Here is a 17,735-nt window from a genome sequence, read left to right on the forward strand (position 1 = left end):
GTCGGAAGTAAAGAGTCTGAGTACCACAGTCCATTGTGTAAGCCAATAGCATAATCTACAGTACAAAAAAAAAGAAAATCAGTAATAGGTAAGATGTCAATGGATTTCTTTAAGCAATGTTTAAGTTTATTTATATTAATCATTCATTTTTTTGAGAACCAATACAGAAACCTCCTGTCTTTCCATGACCTGTTTATAAAGATAAAGTCTTTTATTTCCTTTTGCGGATTTATAATGGTAATAATATGGCTGATGTGTGCTATTTCCTTATAATGTGAATTTTATCATATTAGACTATGGCTGGCACCATCGTATTGTAATCCTTGAATATTTAGTAAGAGAAAAAGTATGTCACAGTGCCCTTTTGTATAGTTCAGCGCTCATCTTTTTGTTTCTCGGGTTCAATTTTTAGGCAATGGTACCAATTTTGAAGACACATAATAAAAAAAGCATGTTGAAATCTGTCAGTAAGTGCCAGGCACTGATATTCCTTTGGTAGCGGAATAGCTTTTACACTGTAAGTCTTGCAGAAAATGAAGAAATAAAAAGCATGATAGGAAAATAGAAATCCTCTGCTGTCTTCTTCAATTTTACTCAAATATCTGACTGACAACAAAAAAGAATAGAACAAATCATTTATTAAATGTCTTTATTTTTCAATGGATATTCATGCAGGCATAACGGGGGCATAGTTTATCTTGCTTTGTACAGTGATATTTCCTTAACACATGAGATTACTAATATAAGCTTGTTTCTGAAGCCGAGTAAATACTCACAAAGGAAGACTGGTAATATACACATTATATATTCCTGTTATAGCCTGGTTCACACAGTGTAGCATGAAGCAGTATTTCTAACAAAGCAATACTTGCATCTATACATTAGGTTTCCCCTATTGGACAGTGTTGCCTACATTTGTGGGCTATAATACTGTTTTACCCATGCTTAAAAGATAAAAATAGAAACATACCCCATTAGTTAAAAAAAAAAGAAAAGTTAAAGCGAACCTGTCAGATGCAGTATGCACCCAAAAAAACAAGCAGTTCTGGGTACATATCAGTAATCCTTGCCTAACCATCCCTGTATACACTAGCATAGATAAAGAAAAAGTATTTCTAAAGCTCTTTTATCATATGCTAATGAGTCCAGGGACTAGTTGTAAGGGCGTTACTTCCCCCGACTAGTCCACCCTCTAAATATGTTAGCACATCCACGGGAGCGTGCTAACTTGCTACTCATGCATGGTGGCTCAGTGGCACAGTGGCTCAGTGGTTAGCACTGCAGGCTTGCAGCGCTGAGGTCCTGGGTTCAAATCCTACCAAGGACAACATCTGCAAGGAGTTTGTATGTTCTCCCTGTGGTTGCGGGGTTTTCTCCGGCTACTCCGGTTTCCTCCCACACTCCAAAAACATACAGATAGGGACTTTAGATAGTGAGCCCCAGTGGGGACAGGGTTGCATATGTATGTAAAGCGCTGTGGAATTAATAGCGCTATATAAATGAATAAATATTATTATTATTATTATTACTCAATGCAGCATCACCAGCGGTGATGCACGTACCTGTGTCCACGATGAACGCTGAGCTGAATGTCCCACAATTCTGCTCATGCGCAGTATGAAGGTGGTTGTATGCATCCCAGCTTCAGACAGGTCTTCTGCACATGACCAGAAGTGCGGGACATTCAGCTCAGCGTTCACCATGGACACAGGTATGGGCATCATCGCTGGTGATGCTGCATTGAACAGCATGTTAGTACACCCCTGTGGGCGTACAAACATGCTAAAAGGGTGGATTTGTCGTGGGAAGTAACGCCCTTATGATTAGTCGCTGGTCTCATTACCATATGATAAAGGAGCTTTAGAAATACTTTTTCTAAAGATCTCTTTATCTATGCTAGTGTATACAGGGACGGTTAGGCAGGAATTAGCAATATGCACCCAGAACTGCTCATGGCTCTGGGTACATATTGTACCTGAAGGTTCCCTTTAAAGAAAACCATTCATTTTGAAAAAAAACAAACCAGTAAACACACTAATGTGCCTCTTTTACAATAAAACTTTGAAAAAGTAAACATTTGTAATTATTTTATGACTATAACAACCTCCAGTACGCAGTAAAGGCCCAGTCACACACAACGACTTACCAGCGATCCCGAAAACGATGCGACCTGATAGGGATCGCTGGTAAGTCGCTGGGAGGTCGCTGGTGAGATGTCACAAAGTCAGATCTTACCAGAGATGCAGAACAATACAGGTCGCAGTAGCGACCTGTATAACGATCTCAGCAGTCACTGTGACCCTGTCACACAGTGTCAAACACAGCGATGTGTCCTGCCCAGCAGGACATCGCTTTTGAAGTAAATGGCCTGGACCATTATGCAATGACTAGCGATCTCACAGCAGGGGCCTGATCGCTGGTAGATGTCACACATAACGAGATCGCTAACGGGATCGCTACTGCGTCACAGAAACCGTGACTCAGCAGCGATCTCGCTAGCGATCTCGTTATGTGTGACGGTACCTTTAGTTTATAGCATCAAGTATGATGACTGGTATAAGCTATAAAACAATTATTAAAACCATTATTGACATTGCTTTTTGTTCTGCATTTTTGCAAAGTAAAGATTAACAGATTTGCCCCATAATCATTCTTCATGAGTGCACCGTCCCCTGCCCCACAACTTCCTGCTTGCTGAGTTAGGTGACTCATTATGATTGGCAGTTTTTTGAGCCAATAACTTGCCCAAACTGTATGCTTACTGGTGATGCAAGCATTGGTAGCTTTGCCTCTGGAGCATCAAGGTAGCACAGGGGCACTGGAACCTAGGATACTGACCAGCACTGATAGCTTGCAGAGGTGGCTGGTAACCTAGGAGATAAGCAGTAATCAAAATTACAAATCATTCCTTGCCTGGAAACGGCGCTGATTTTTAACAAAAAGTCAGTTGTAGAGTTGAGGGATTTTATTCCATACAAATTCAATTCTTGCTGAATTGTCAGGAATTCACTAAATCCCATTTTGATATTTAAGGTATGCAAATAATTTTTATGAAAAAATAAATATCCTGTCAGTTGTTGTACACCAGTCCTATGTATATGTGTGTTACAAGCAGCACAAATTTAATGTGCGATGTCTTGCATGCCAGTTGCCTTCTATAGAAAATGGCAAATCAGGGAGACAATTTATTTTAACTGTATTTGGATCCTCATACAGTTCCAACTAGCTCTGTGTATTTGAACTACAAAAGCATATCCAGTGGCGTCCAATAATATAAGGATACACTGGCATTGCATTACTGCTATAAGAATATTAGAGAAAGGAGAAAAGTACATAGCTAATGTGAAAAATGAGTAAAAAGACATAGGCATTGCATTACTGCTTTGGAAATTTTGACAAAAAGAGATTTTAAGCTTATGCATTGGCAAATCCATGTGAGCCCGATGACCAACGGCAAGGTAATCTCATTATATCGGGAACATAACTGTAAATGCCTCTATGTATGATTAAAAATCTGCGTGTCTGGGCAGATAGGCCCATGGCTAAATAAGATGGTGGACACACGCTGGATATGGGGTGAGTGCTGGGTCAGAACAAATGTACTACAACTATATCAGAAAACTGACCAGCAGCTTCCACAAATGTAAACAGGTGCCAACTGAAAAAATAACATAACTACGAAAGCTACTTATCGGGCTCACATGAATTGACCAATAGATAAATTAGAAATCTCTTTTTGCCAATATTCCCAAAGCAGTAATGCAATGCCTATGTCTTTTTTACTAAGTTTTCACATTAGTTATATGTTTTTCTCTTTTCTCCAATATTCTTATAGCAGTAATGCAATGCCAGTGTACACTAATATTATTCATTGCCCCTGGATCTGCTTTTGTAGATATGTTGTTTTTTTCAGTTGACGCTTATTCACATGTGTGGAAGCTGCTGGTCAGTTTTCTGATATAGTTTCTGTGTATTTGTAGTCAGAGACTCAGATAAAACCTTTTAAAATATATATGACTAATACATTTACGTTTCACTTACACAGTGACATAAAATAAATTATGCACCTATGATTAGAGATGAGTGAATCTTTGGAAGTTCGGTTCGGCAGGTACAGTAGAACCCTGAAAAAGGTTTTGACCCTGACTTGATCTGAACCTTAATGGAAATATTTAATTAGGCGGTTCTTTGCGGTTAGGCGAGCTTTGCTTTTGTGGTAGTCACCCAGTTTTCCTGCACATAGATTTATTAGCCATATGAGATATTTTATAAAAAGGATATACAGTTGAAACCAGAATATTACATACACTTTCTAAAAAGACACATCTGCATGTTTTTCCTCACTATCTGACATAAAATCGGAATAAACTTTTCTTGTTTTAGGTCAATTAGGAGCCAAAATTATTTATATTTGCCAAATGCCAGAATAATGAGAGAGAGAATGTTTTAAGGCATTTTTATTACTTTTTGCAAAGTAAAAAGTTTACATACACTAAGAGTACTATGCCTTTAAACAATATAAGACAGCCCATATGATTATGTCATGTCTTTAGAAGCTTCTGCTAGGTTTATTGGCAACATCTGAGTAAGGCTACTTTCACACATCAGTTTTCTGTATTCAGGCACAGTCCTTTTTTTTGCCGTATCCAACGTTTCCGTTTTTGTTGTGCAAACCGGAGCAAACCGGACCTACCGGATCCGTTTTTAAGCGGATCCGTTTAGGACGGATCCGTTAAAAAACGGATCCGGTAGGTCCGGTTTGCATCCGTTTTGCATCCGTTATGTCCGTTTTTTGACGGATCCGTTTTTTAAACACTAAACAAACAATTAACGAGTTCCGTATTCTGATTGGTTATTGGGAACATATAGTATATATACAGTATTTTGAAGCATATATGACAGAATGAAGACAGAGGCAAGCAGAAACCATGGATGCTATTCTTGCAAATTACACAAAGATCGCTGCAGATTTTATATTTGAGGCAAATCGCTTGGCTATCATCGTCAGAGAAAAGGAGCGACAGCGACTGAGGCGTCAGCGACATCGACGCTTTTGGATCCATCCCCTGACTGCACAGAGACTGACACGTGGGGTGTTTTCAACCCTATACCTGGAGCTCCGTGGAAACCATGAAAAATTCACAAGCTATGTCCGGATGTCAGTGATTAATTTTGACGTCCTCCTTGGCCTTGTTGCGGACAACATCCGTAAAACGGACACCTACAGCCGGTTCTCTATAACACCCGAGGAGCGTTTGCTGGTTACGCTTAGGTAAGTTTTTTTTTTTAAATTGTATCCTCCTGTAAATTGACTTTTAACTGTAATGTGTTTGCTATTATTTTTTTATAATTATTGTCTTTCCTTTACAGATTCCTTGCAACTGGAGAGTCGCTTTCATCCCTCCACTACCAGTTTCGACTAGGAATTTCCACCATCTCGGGAATCATTAGAGACACTTGCCAAGCCTTGTGGGATTGCCTCCATGATGATTTCATCCCCCAGCCCACCAGGGACAGATGGCTTGCAATTGCTGAACAATACTATAACATTTGTCAGTTTCCAAATTGCCTTGGCTCAGTGGACGGCAAACATATAAGAATTGTGAAACCAGCTGCTTCGGGGTCAGAATACTACAATTATAAAAAATATTTCTCAATTGTCCTAATGGCAATAACGGATGCGGACTACAAATTCATCTCAGTGGACATTGGCGCATATGGGAGATCCAATGACTCTCAGGTCTTTAAAATGTCCCCAATGGGGCGGCGAATCTATGGGAATACTTTTGATTTCCCTCCTGCAAGACCTCTTCCTGGCACATGTGAGCCCCCAATGCCCTTTGTTTTTGTGGCTGACGAAGCCTTTCAACTCTCCCAACATCTATTGAAGCCATATGCAAGCCGTGGATTGACGCAAACACAAAAAATATATAATTACAGATTATCCAGAGCCAGAAGAATGGTGGAATGCTCCTTTGGGATACTAACCAGCAAATGGCGAGTGTTGTTAACAGCCATTAATTTAAACATTGAAACTGTGGATGAAATTGTGAAAGCATGTGTGGTACTGCACAATTTTGTTTTAACAAAGGAACCTTTGTCCTTGGATGACCAGAGTTTGGAATCCACCGCTTTGTCTGACTACACCAGTCCTGGATTTAGGAGTAGTGTTGCCTGTTCAACAATCCGTGACAAATATGCTGACTATTTTGTGTCCCCAGAAGGTAGAGTAGATTGGCAAGATCAAATGGTGTAAGATTTTTGTTTAGTTTTATAACAAATAAAAATAGTTAAAAATAAATTAAAAAATATCTTGTTAACCTTGTTAATTTTAAGCTTTCACTCGCTTTAAAAATTTGTAATTTTTACACCGTCAAATTACATGTTATGTTTTTGTATTACCTTTTTATTTACTTAACTTGCAAAATAATATTCCCCCCCAAAAAAAACAAGAACAAATAAATACTTTTCAACAAAAAACTTTTATTTTTATTACAAACATAAATTATAAATTGGTATATCTTGGGCTTGGGGTGGAGATAGTACTGGAGGGGCTGACAGGTGGGAACACACGCACAGTTGGAGTATTGAGGGTGGAAAGTGGTGTTGGTGGTGGTGGTGGGGAAGTAACAGAAGGTGAAGGTGTGCTTGAGAAACCAAGAGGGAAACCAGGAGATGGGATGGGATTTGGTAAGGATTGAGGGGTGGAGTGGAGGGATTGGGAGACAGAAGAGGTGGCTGGTGAATTAGTGGCTTGAGTTGTGGTCATGATGGGTGTGGAAGGCGAGATGTGGTAGTGGGTAGGAAGTGTAGGGGCAGATGTGGTTGGGAGCTGGTACTGGGCCGCAGGCTGGTACTGGGCTGCAGGCTGGTACTGGGCTGCAGGCTGGTACTGGGCTGCAGGCTGGTACTGGGCAGTAGGGGGAGTAGGGACAATGGCTGGAGGGGGGGCAGGTGGTCTTGGAGGGGTGGGTGGAGGTGGTTGGGAGTCAACCTGCGCCAGAGCCTGCCGTGTGGCTTGCATTACATGCATCTGATGGTCAAGAGATAGCTTTTCCATGCGCTCTAGTACGGCTTGAAAAAAACAATGATTGGGTGATTTACTTGCATCTAAATGCAGCCTGTCCAGACGCGTGCACAATTCGTGCGTATTTTTTTCCATATTGGCATTTATTAAGCTAAAAGATGAACGATTTTGTTCGGCTAATAATTGAATGGCGTTCTGGAAGGCTGCATTTAGATGCAAGAACTCGGGCGCATAGCTCTTTTCCTGACCCCTATGACGCTGACGCCCAGAACCCAAAGGTGTTCTACTGAGGGCAGCAGTGTCAGAGGGGTGGGGTAGGGGAAAAGCTATCTCATCACCAGCAGCTTCAGGTAATGAAGTCTCACGGGAAGCTCCAGCGCAGGTGGATGGGACAGATGTAGATGGAAGGGAAGGTTCAGATGGGTGGGGTCTGTGCCTGTGTTCCCCAGTGGCGGACTGTTCAGGGATCGCTCCTGTCGGGTTCGATGCAGGCTCCTGAGTGCTGCAGACGGTGCTGTTAAAAAGAGGAAAAACAAAACAATAATTAATTTAATTGCTATACATTGGCACTGACTAAAAAAAAAAAGGCAAAAAAAATCAGACATAAAATATTATACTTTGTACATATTGTGGGGAATATTTACCTTCTGCACACCATAGTTGTCCGGAGGAACGACAACGCTCGAAAGTAACGGTACTTCGATCTGCGTCCTCCGGATCCACTCGGGGCCTGCATCTCTTGATTCAACTCCTTTTTGAAGCGATCCCTGATAGACCGCCACCGCTTCTGAAGTTTGTCACCTGAAAGTGGAAAGCAGAAAGTGGTTAGTATACAACACATTACATCATGCAGCATAACCTACTGAACTGTGAATACTTACGCTGTTTCTTCTGGCCACGAGAATTGAGCTCCCCCCAACCTTCTACCGCTGCGTGGCATACCTCGTCCCAGAGTCGACGGGTTACGATTGAATCAGCGTGGCGGCGGTCAGCCATGTTCCACAGCGGCTCCCTTTCTCTAACTTCATCGATGAGGAGGTCGATGTTGATAAATCCGGCCTCCTCACCGTCAGAATCGGGAGCACGCTGTGATGCCTGTTCAAAGAAAGAAAAAAGAAATTAAAAAAAAAAATAGACAAAAATTCACACTGACATGACCAAAAAAAAAAAAAAAAAAAAAAAAAAATAACTTACACTATGACCACCGCCACCTCGACGACGACCCTGGGACGGTCTTGGGGGAGCTCTATCGTGAGCCCTAGAAGTTGAAGCCTTTAGTGAAGAAAAAAAAAAAACATTATTTACTTATGTGTTTGGTGTGCTGTGGTAAACAATTCCTGTATGAAACTTACACTATGACCGCCCGCTCCGTGTATTTCTCCACCCCTTCCGTCGTCTTCTGGCAGCATCTCCTGTGATGTTTCGGCCACCTGTGTAAATGTCGTTTATTTAAAAAATTTTTTTTTTTTTTTTTAAAAATATAACACCAAAAAAAATAAAATACCTCAGTTTGTGAACCGAAGGACGGGCTACCAGAAGACGACATATTTTTTTTATTACAGGCCACGCACAACAACTTGATGGGCCAAACGTTAACGGCAACACTGCACCTGCAAAAAAAGAAAAAAAAATGTCTAAGTACATGTACGCAGCTCACAGCAGTGATCTGTGGACAGTACTGTGGACATTACCTCAGGAACACTCTCTTCTCCAAATCCGCACTTGTACTCAATAGACCACGCACAACAACTTGATGGGCCAAACGTTAACGGCAACACTGCACCTGCAAAAAAAGAAAAAAAAATGTCTAAGTACATGTACGCAGCTCACAGCAGTGATCTGTGGACAGTACTGTGGACATTACCTCAGGAACACTCTCTTCTCCAAATCCGCACTTGTACTCAATAGACCACGCACAACAACTTGATGGGCCAAACGTTAACGGCAACACTGCACCTGCAAAAAAAGAAAAAAAAATGTCTAAGTACATGTACGCAGCTCACAGCAGTGATCTGTGGACAGTACTGTGGACATTACCTCAGGAACACTCTCTTCTCCAAATCCGCACTTGTACTCAATAGACCACGCACAACAACTTGATGGGCCAAACGTTAACGGCAACACTGCACCTGCAAAAAAAGAAAAAAAAAATGTCTAAGTACATGTACGCAGCTCACAGCAGTGATCTGTGGACAGTACTGTGGACATTACCTCAGGAACACTCTCTTCTCCAAATCCGCACTTGTACTCAATAGACCACGCACAACAACTTGATGGGCCAAACGTTAACGGCAACACTGCACCTGCAAAAAAAGAAAAAAAAATGTCTAAGTACATGTACGCAGCTCACAGCAGTGATCTGTGGACAGTACTGTGGACATTACCTCAGGAACACTCTCTTCTCCAAATCCGCACTTGTACTCAATAGACCACGCACAACAACTTGATGGGCCAAACGTTAACGGCAACACTGCACCTGCAAAAAAAGAAAAAAAAATGTCTAAGTACATGTACGCAGCTCACAGCAGTGATCTGTGGACAGTACTGTGGACATTACCTCAGGAACACTCTCTTCTCCAAATCCGCACTTGTACTCAATAGACCACGCACAACAACTTGATGGGCCAAACGTTAACGGCAACACTGCACCTGCAAAAAAAGAAAAAAAAATGTCTAAGTACATGTACGCAGCTCACAGCAGTGATCTGTGGACAGTACTGTGGACATTACCTCAGGAACACTCTCTTCTCCAAATCCGCACTTGTACTCAATAGACCACGCACAACAACTTGATGGGCCAAACGTTAACGGCAACACTGCACCTGCAAAAAAAGAAAAAAAAATGTCTAAGTACATGTACGCAGCTCACAGCAGTGATCTGTGGACAGTACTGTGGACATTACCTCAGGAACACTCTCTTCTCCAAATCCGCACTTGTACTCAATAGACCACGCACAACAACTTGATGGGCCAAACGTTAACGGCAACACTGCACCTGCAAAAAAAGAAAAAAAAATGTCTAAGTACATGTACGCAGCTCACAGCAGTGATCTGTGGACAGTACTGTGGACATTACCTCAGGAACACTCTCTTCTCCAAATCCGCACTTGTACTCAATAGACCACGCACAACAACTTGATGGGCCAAACGTTAACGGCAACACTGCACCTGCAAAAAAAGAAAAAAAAATGTCTAAGTACATGTACGCAGCTCACAGCAGTGATCTGTGGACAGTACTGTGGACATTACCTCAGGAACACTCTCTTCTCCAAATCCGCACTTGTACTCAATAGACCACGCACAACAACTTGATGGGCCAAACGTTAACGGCAACACTGCACCTGCAAAAAAAGAAAAAAAAATGTCTAAGTACATGTACGCAGCTCACAGCAGTGATCTGTGGACAGTACTGTGGACATTACCTCTTCCCTGGAGCACTGGACTGGAGGACAGCAGAAGTTGAAGTCAGGATCCGGCAGGAAGTGTGTAGAATGTGCTGGATCCTTTTATAAGTTTTGTGATGATGAAAAAAAAAATTTGCGCATGCTCTGTTTACCAAACCGGATGCGGTCACCGCATCCGGTTTAAACCGCATTGCGCCGGATCCGGCATGCATAGACACCCATTGTATACAATGCCGTATTGCGCCGGATCCGGCAGAATGCGGTTTTTTTAAGGGGACAAAAAACGTTACATGATACGTTCTATCCGGCCGCCGCATTCAATTATTTTGCCGCATCCGGAAAAAAACGGATGCAACGCAAAGCCATCCGGTACAATCCGGCAACAATGCAAGTCTATGGGGAAAAACCGGATGCGGTACCGGATCCGTTTTACCCGTTTTTTTCCGGATTGAACCTGATGGCAAAAAACTGATGTGTGAAAGTAGCCTAAGGCCTAAGGCTAAGTAGCCCAAGGCTACTTTCACACATCAGTTTTTTGCCATCAGGTTCAATCCGGTTTGGTAAACAGAGCATGCGCAAATTTTTTTTTTCATCATCACAAAACTTATAAAAGGATCCAGCACATTCTACACACTTCCTGCCGGATCCTGACTTCAACTTCTGCTGTCCTCCAGTCCAGTGCTCCAGGGAAGAGGTAATGTCCACAGTACTGTCCACAGATCACTGCTGTGAGCTGCGTACATGTACTTAGACATTTTTTTTTCTTTTTTTGCAGGTGCAGTGTTGCCGTTAACGTTTGGCCCATCAAGTTGTTGTGCGTGGTCTATTGAGTACAAGTGCGGATTTGGAGAAGAGAGTGTTCCTGAGGTAATGTCCACAGTACTGTCCACAGATCACTGCTGTGAGCTGCGTACATGTACTTAGACATTTTTTTTTCTTTTTTTGCAGGTGCAGTGTTGCCGTTAACGTTTGGCCCATCAAGTTGTTGTGCGTGGTCTATTGAGTACAAGTGCGGATTTGGAGAAGAGAGTGTTCCTGAGGTAATGTCCACAGTACTGTCCACAGATCACTGCTGTGAGCTGCGTACATGTACTTAGACATTTTTTTTTCTTTTTTTGCAGGTGCAGTGTTGCCGTTAACGTTTGGCCCATCAAGTTGTTGTGCGTGGTCTATTGAGTACAAGTGCGGATTTGGAGAAGAGAGTGTTCCTGAGGTAATGTCCACAGTACTGTCCACAGATCACTGCTGTGAGCTGCGTACATGTACTTAGACATTTTTTTTTCTTTTTTTGCAGGTGCAGTGTTGCCGTTAACGTTTGGCCCATCAAGTTGTTGTGCGTGGTCTATTGAGTACAAGTGCGGATTTGGAGAAGAGAGTGTTCCTGAGGTAATGTCCACAGTACTGTCCACAGATCACTGCTGTGAGCTGCGTACATGTACTTAGACATTTTTTTTTCTTTTTTTGCAGGTGCAGTGTTGCCGTTAACGTTTGGCCCATCAAGTTGTTGTGCGTGGTCTATTGAGTACAAGTGCGGATTTGGAGAAGAGAGTGTTCCTGAGGTAATGTCCACAGTACTGTCCACAGATCACTGCTGTGAGCTGCGTACATGTACTTAGACATTTTTTTTTCTTTTTTTGCAGGTGCAGTGTTGCCGTTAACGTTTGGCCCATCAAGTTGTTGTGCGTGGTCTATTGAGTACAAGTGCGGATTTGGAGAAGAGAGTGTTCCTGAGGTAATGTCCACAGTACTGTCCACAGATCACTGCTGTGAGCTGCGTACATGTACTTAGACATTTTTTTTTCTTTTTTTGCAGGTGCAGTGTTGCCGTTAACGTTTGGCCCATCAAGTTGTTGTGCGTGGTCTATTGAGTACAAGTGCGGATTTGGAGAAGAGAGTGTTCCTGAGGTAATGTCCACAGTACTGTCCACAGATCACTGCTGTGAGCTGCGTACATGTACTTAGACATTTTTTTTTCTTTTTTTGCAGGTGCAGTGTTGCCGTTAACGTTTGGCCCATCAAGTTGTTGTGCGTGGTCTATTGAGTACAAGTGCGGATTTGGAGAAGAGAGTGTTCCTGAGGTAATGTCCACAGTACTGTCCACAGATCACTGCTGTGAGCTGCGTACATGTACTTAGACATTTTTTTTTCTTTTTTTGCAGGTGCAGTGTTGCCGTTAACGTTTGGCCCATCAAGTTGTTGTGCGTGGTCTATTGAGTACAAGTGCGGATTTGGAGAAGAGAGTGTTCCTGAGGTAATGTCCACAGTACTGTCCACAGATCACTGCTGTGAGCTGCGTACATGTACTTAGACATTTTTTTTTCTTTTTTTGCAGGTGCAGTGTTGCCGTTAACGTTTGGCCCATCAAGTTGTTGTGCGTGGTCTATTGAGTACAAGTGCGGATTTGGAGAAGAGAGTGTTCCTGAGGTAATGTCCACAGTACTGTCCACAGATCACTGCTGTGAGCTGCGTACATGTACTTAGACATTTTTTTTTTCTTTTTTTGCAGGTGCAGTGTTGCCGTTAACGTTTGGCCCATCAAGTTGTTGTGCGTGGCCTGTAATAAAAAAAATATGTCGTCTTCTGGTAGCCCGTCCTTCGGTTCACAAACTGAGGTATTTTATTTTTTTTGGTGTTATATTTTTTAAAAAAAAAAAAAAAATTTTTTAAATAAACGACATTTACACAGGTGGCCGAAACATCACAGGAGATGCTGCCAGAAGACGACGGAAGGGGTGGAGAAATACACGGAGCGGGCGGTCATAGTGTAAGTTTCATACAGGAATTGTTTACCACAGCACACCAAACACATAAGTAAATAATGTTTTTTTTTTTTCTTCACTAAAGGCTTCAACTTCTAGGGCTCACGATAGAGCTCCCCCAAGACCGTCCCAGGGTCGTCGTCGAGGTGGCGGTGGTCATAGTGTAAGTTATTTTTTTTTTTTTTTTTTTTTTTTGGTCATGTCAGTGTGAATTTTTGTCTATTTTTTTTTTTAATTTCTTTTTTCTTTCTTTGAACAGGCATCACAGCGTGCTCCCGATTCTGACGGTGAGGAGGCCGGATTTATCAACATCGACCTCCTCATCGATGAAGTTAGAGAAAGGGAGCCGCTGTGGAACATGGCTGACCGCCGCCACGCTGATTCAATCGTAACCCGTCGACTCTGGGACGAGGTATGCCACGCAGCGGTAGAAGGTTGGGGGGAGCTCAATTCTCGTGGCCAGAAGAAACAGCGTAAGTATTCACAGTTCAGTAGGTTATGCTGCATGATGTAATGTGTTGTATACTAACCACTTTCTGCTTTCCACTTTCAGGTGACAAACTTCAGAAGCGGTGGCGGTCTATCAGGGATCGCTTCAAAAAGGAGTTGAATCAAGAGATGCAGGCCCCGAGTGGATCCGGAGGACGCAGATCGAAGTACCGTTACTTTCGAGCGTTGTCGTTCCTCCGGACAACTATGGTGTGCAGAAGGTAAATATTCCCCACAATATGTACAAAGTATAATATTTTATGTCTGATTTTTTTTGCCTTTTTTTTTTAGTCAGTGCCAATGTATAGCAATTAAATTAATTATTGTTTTGTTTTTCCTCTTTTTAACAGCACCGTCTGCAGCACTCAGGAGCCTGCATCGAACCCGACAGGAGCGATCCCTGAACAGTCCGCCACTGGGGAACACAGGCACAGACCCCACCCATCTGAACCTTCCCTTCCATCTACATCTGTCCCATCCACCTGCGCTGGAGCTTCCCGTGAGACTTCATTACCTGAAGCTGCTGGTGATGAGATAGCTTTTCCCCTACCCCACCCCTCTGACACTGCTGCCCTCAGTAGAACACCTTTGGGTTCTGGGCGTCAGCGTCATAGGGGTCAGGAAAAGAGCTATGCGCCCGAGTTCTTGCATCTAAATGCAGCCTTCCAGAACGCCATTCAATTATTAGCCGAACAAAATCGTTCATCTTTTAGCTTAATAAATGCCAATATGGAAAAAAATACGCACGAATTGTGCACGCGTCTGGACAGGCTGCATTTAGATGCAAGTAAATCACCCAATCATTGTTTTTTTCAAGCCGTACTAGAGCGCATGGAAAAGCTATCTCTTGACCATCAGATGCATGTAATGCAAGCCACACGGCAGGCTCTGGCGCAGGTTGACTCCCAACCACCTCCACCCACCCCTCCAAGACCACCTGCCCCCCCTCCAGCCATTGTCCCTACTCCCCCTACTGCCCAGTACCAGCCTGCTGCCCAGTACCAGCCTTCTGCCCAGTACCAGCCTGCAGCCCAGTACCAGCCTGCAGCCCAGTACCAGCCTGCAGCCCAGTACCAGCCTGCGGCCCAGTACCAGCTCCCAACCACATCTGCCCCTACACTTCCTACCCACTACCACATCTCGCCTTCCACACCCATCATGACCACAACTCAAGCCACTAATTCACCAGCCACCTCTTCTGTCTCCCAATCCCTCCACTCCACCCCTCAATCCTTACCAAATCCCATCCCATCTCCTGGTTTCCCTCTTGGTTTCTCAAGCACACCTTCACCTTCTGTTACTTCCCCACCACCACCACCAACACCACTTTCCACCCTCAATACTCCAACTGTGCGTGTGTTCCCACCTGTCAGCCCCTCCAGTACTATCTCCACCCCAAGCCCAAGATATACCAATTTATAATTTATGTTTGTAATAAAAATAAAAGTTTTTTGTTGAAAAGTATTTATTTGTTCTTGTTTTTTTTGGGGGGGAATATTATTTTGCAAGTTAAGTAAATAAAAAGGTAATACAAAAACATAACATGTTGTAATTTGACGGTGTAAAAATTACAAATTTTTAAAGCGAGTGAAAGCTTAAAATTAACAAGGTTAACAAGATATTTTTTAATTTATTTTTAACTATTTTTATTTGTTATAAAACTAAACAAAAATCTTACACCATTTGATCTTGCCAATCTACTCTACCTTCTGGGGACACAAAATAGTCAGCATATTTGTCACGGATTGTTGAACAGGCAACACTACTCCTAAATCCAGGACTGGTGTAGTCAGACAAAGCGGTGGATTCCAAACTCTGGTCATCCAAGGACAAAGGTTCCTTTGTTAAAACAAAATTGTGCAGTACCACACATGCTTTCACAATTTCATCCACAGTTTCAATGTTTAAATTAATGGCTGTTAACAACACTCGCCATTTGCTGGTTAGTATCCCAAAGGAGCATTCCACCATTCTTCTGGCTCTGGATAATCTGTAATTATATATTTTTTGTGTTTGCGTCAATCCACGGCTTGCATATGGCTTCAATAGATGTTGGGAGAGTTGAAAGGCTTCGTCGGCCACAAAAACAAAGGGCATTGGGGGCTCACATGTGCCAGGAAGAGGTCTTGCAGGAGGGAAATCAAAAGTATTCCCATAGATTCGCCGCCCCATTGGGGACATTTTAAAGACCTGAGAGTCATTGGATCTCCCATATGCGCCAATGTCCACTGAGATGAATTTGTAGTCCGCATCCGTTATTGCCATTAGGACAATTGAGAAATATTTTTTATAATTGTAGTATTCTGACCCCGAAGCAGCTGGTTTCACAATTCTTATATGTTTGCCGTCCACTGAGCCAAGGCAATTTGGAAACTGACAAATGTTATAGTATTGTTCAGCAATTGCAAGCCATCTGTCCCTGGTGGGCTGGGGGATGAAATCATCATGGAGGCAATCCCACAAGGCTTGGCAAGTGTCTCTAATGATTCCCGAGATGGTGGAAATTCCTAGTCGAAACTGGTAGTGGAGGGATGAAAGCGACTCTCCAGTTGCAAGGAATCTGTAAAGGAAAGACAATAATTATAAAAAAATAATAGCAAACACATTACAGTTAAAAGTCAATTTACAGGAGGATACAATTTAAAAAAAAAAAACTTACCTAAGCGTAACCAGCAAACGCTCCTCGGGTGTTATAGAGAACCGGCTGTAGGTGTCCGTTTTACGGATGTTGTCCGCAACAAGGCCAAGGAGGACGTCAAAATTAATCACTGACATCCGGACATAGCTTGTGAATTTTTCATGGTTTCCACGGAGCTCCAGGTATAGGGTTGAAAACACCCCACGTGTCAGTCTCTGTGCAGTCAGGGGATGGATCCAAAAGCGTCGATGTCGCTGACGCCTCAGTCGCTGTCGCTCCTTTTCTCTGACGATGATAGCCAAGCGATTTGCCTCAAATATAAAATCTGCAGCGATCTTTGTGTAATTTGCAAGAATAGCATCCATGGTTTCTGCTTGCCTCTGTCTTCATTCTGTCATATATGCTTCAAAATACTGTATATATACTATATGTTCCCAATAGCCAATCAGAATACGGAACTCGTTAATTGTTTGTTTAGTGTTTAAAAAACGGATCCGTCAAAAAACGGACATAACGGATGCAAAACGGATGCAAACCGGACCTACCGGATCCGTTTTTTAACGGATCCGTCCTAAACGGATCCGCTTAAAAACGGATCCGGTAGGTCCGGTTTGCTCCGGTTTGCACAACAAAAACGGAAACGTTGGATACGGCAAAAAAAAGGACTGTGCCTGAATACAGAAAACTGATGTGTGAAAGTAGCCTTAATTAGAGACACACCTGTGGATGTATAATGCACACCTGAAACACACTGCTTCTTTGTGTAGTATCATAGGAAAGTCAAAAGAAATCAGCCAAGATCTCAGGAAGAGAATTGTGGACTTTCCCAAGTCTGGTTCATCCTTGGATGCAATTTCCAGATACCTGAAGGTGTCTTATTCGTCCGTACAAACAATGATATGTAAGTACAAAAAACATGGGAATATCCAACCATTATACCGCTCAGGAAGGAGGTGGGTTCTGTTTATCAGAGTTGAATGTGCTTTGGTCAAACATGTGCATATCAACCCAAGATCAAAAGCAAAATACCTTGTAAAGATGCTGGCGGAAGCTGGTAAGATTGTGTTATTATCCACAATGAAACGAGTACTGTATCAATATGTGTTGAAGGCCATTGTGCCAGGAAGAAGCCATTGCTCCAAAAGAAACATAAAAAAGCCAGATTAATGTTTGCATATGTACACAGAAAGAAAGACCTTAATTTTGGGAGACGTCCTGTGGTCTGATGAAACTAAAATTGAACTGCTTTTCCATAATGACGATTGTTACGATTGGAGGAAAAAGGGAGAAGCTTTGAAGCCTTAGAACACCATCCCAACTGTGAAACACAGGGGTGGCAGCATCATGTTGTGGGGCTGTTTTGCTGCAGGAGGGACTGGTACACTTCACTAAATAGATGGCATCATGAGGAAAGAAGA

General features: G+C 42.6%; 2 protein-coding genes across 3 annotated transcripts in view; one reads left to right on the forward strand and one right to left on the reverse strand.

The window, feature by feature from the left end:
* Positions 1 to 17,735, forward strand: part of SPOCK3 (SPARC (osteonectin), cwcv and kazal like domains proteoglycan 3) — a 585,104-nt gene that overhangs the window by 238,261 nt on the left and 329,108 nt on the right. The window lies entirely within an intron of this gene.
* Positions 6,506 to 8,117, reverse strand: LOC142303187 (uncharacterized). The gene is made up of 3 exons (XM_075344375.1): positions 7,909 to 8,117; positions 7,672 to 7,828; positions 6,506 to 7,541 (listed from the first exon to the last, which is right to left on the reverse strand). Exons 1-3 carry the CDS (start codon positions 8,021 to 8,023, stop codon positions 6,506 to 6,508), a joined length of 1,308 nt encoding a protein of 435 aa, XP_075200490.1. The 5' UTR covers positions 8,024 to 8,117.

Source organism: Anomaloglossus baeobatrachus, chromosome 1 (assembly GCF_048569485.1).
Source record: "Anomaloglossus baeobatrachus isolate aAnoBae1 chromosome 1, aAnoBae1.hap1, whole genome shotgun sequence".
In the NCBI taxonomy this organism is placed as follows: Eukaryota; Metazoa; Chordata; class Amphibia; order Anura; family Aromobatidae; genus Anomaloglossus; species Anomaloglossus baeobatrachus.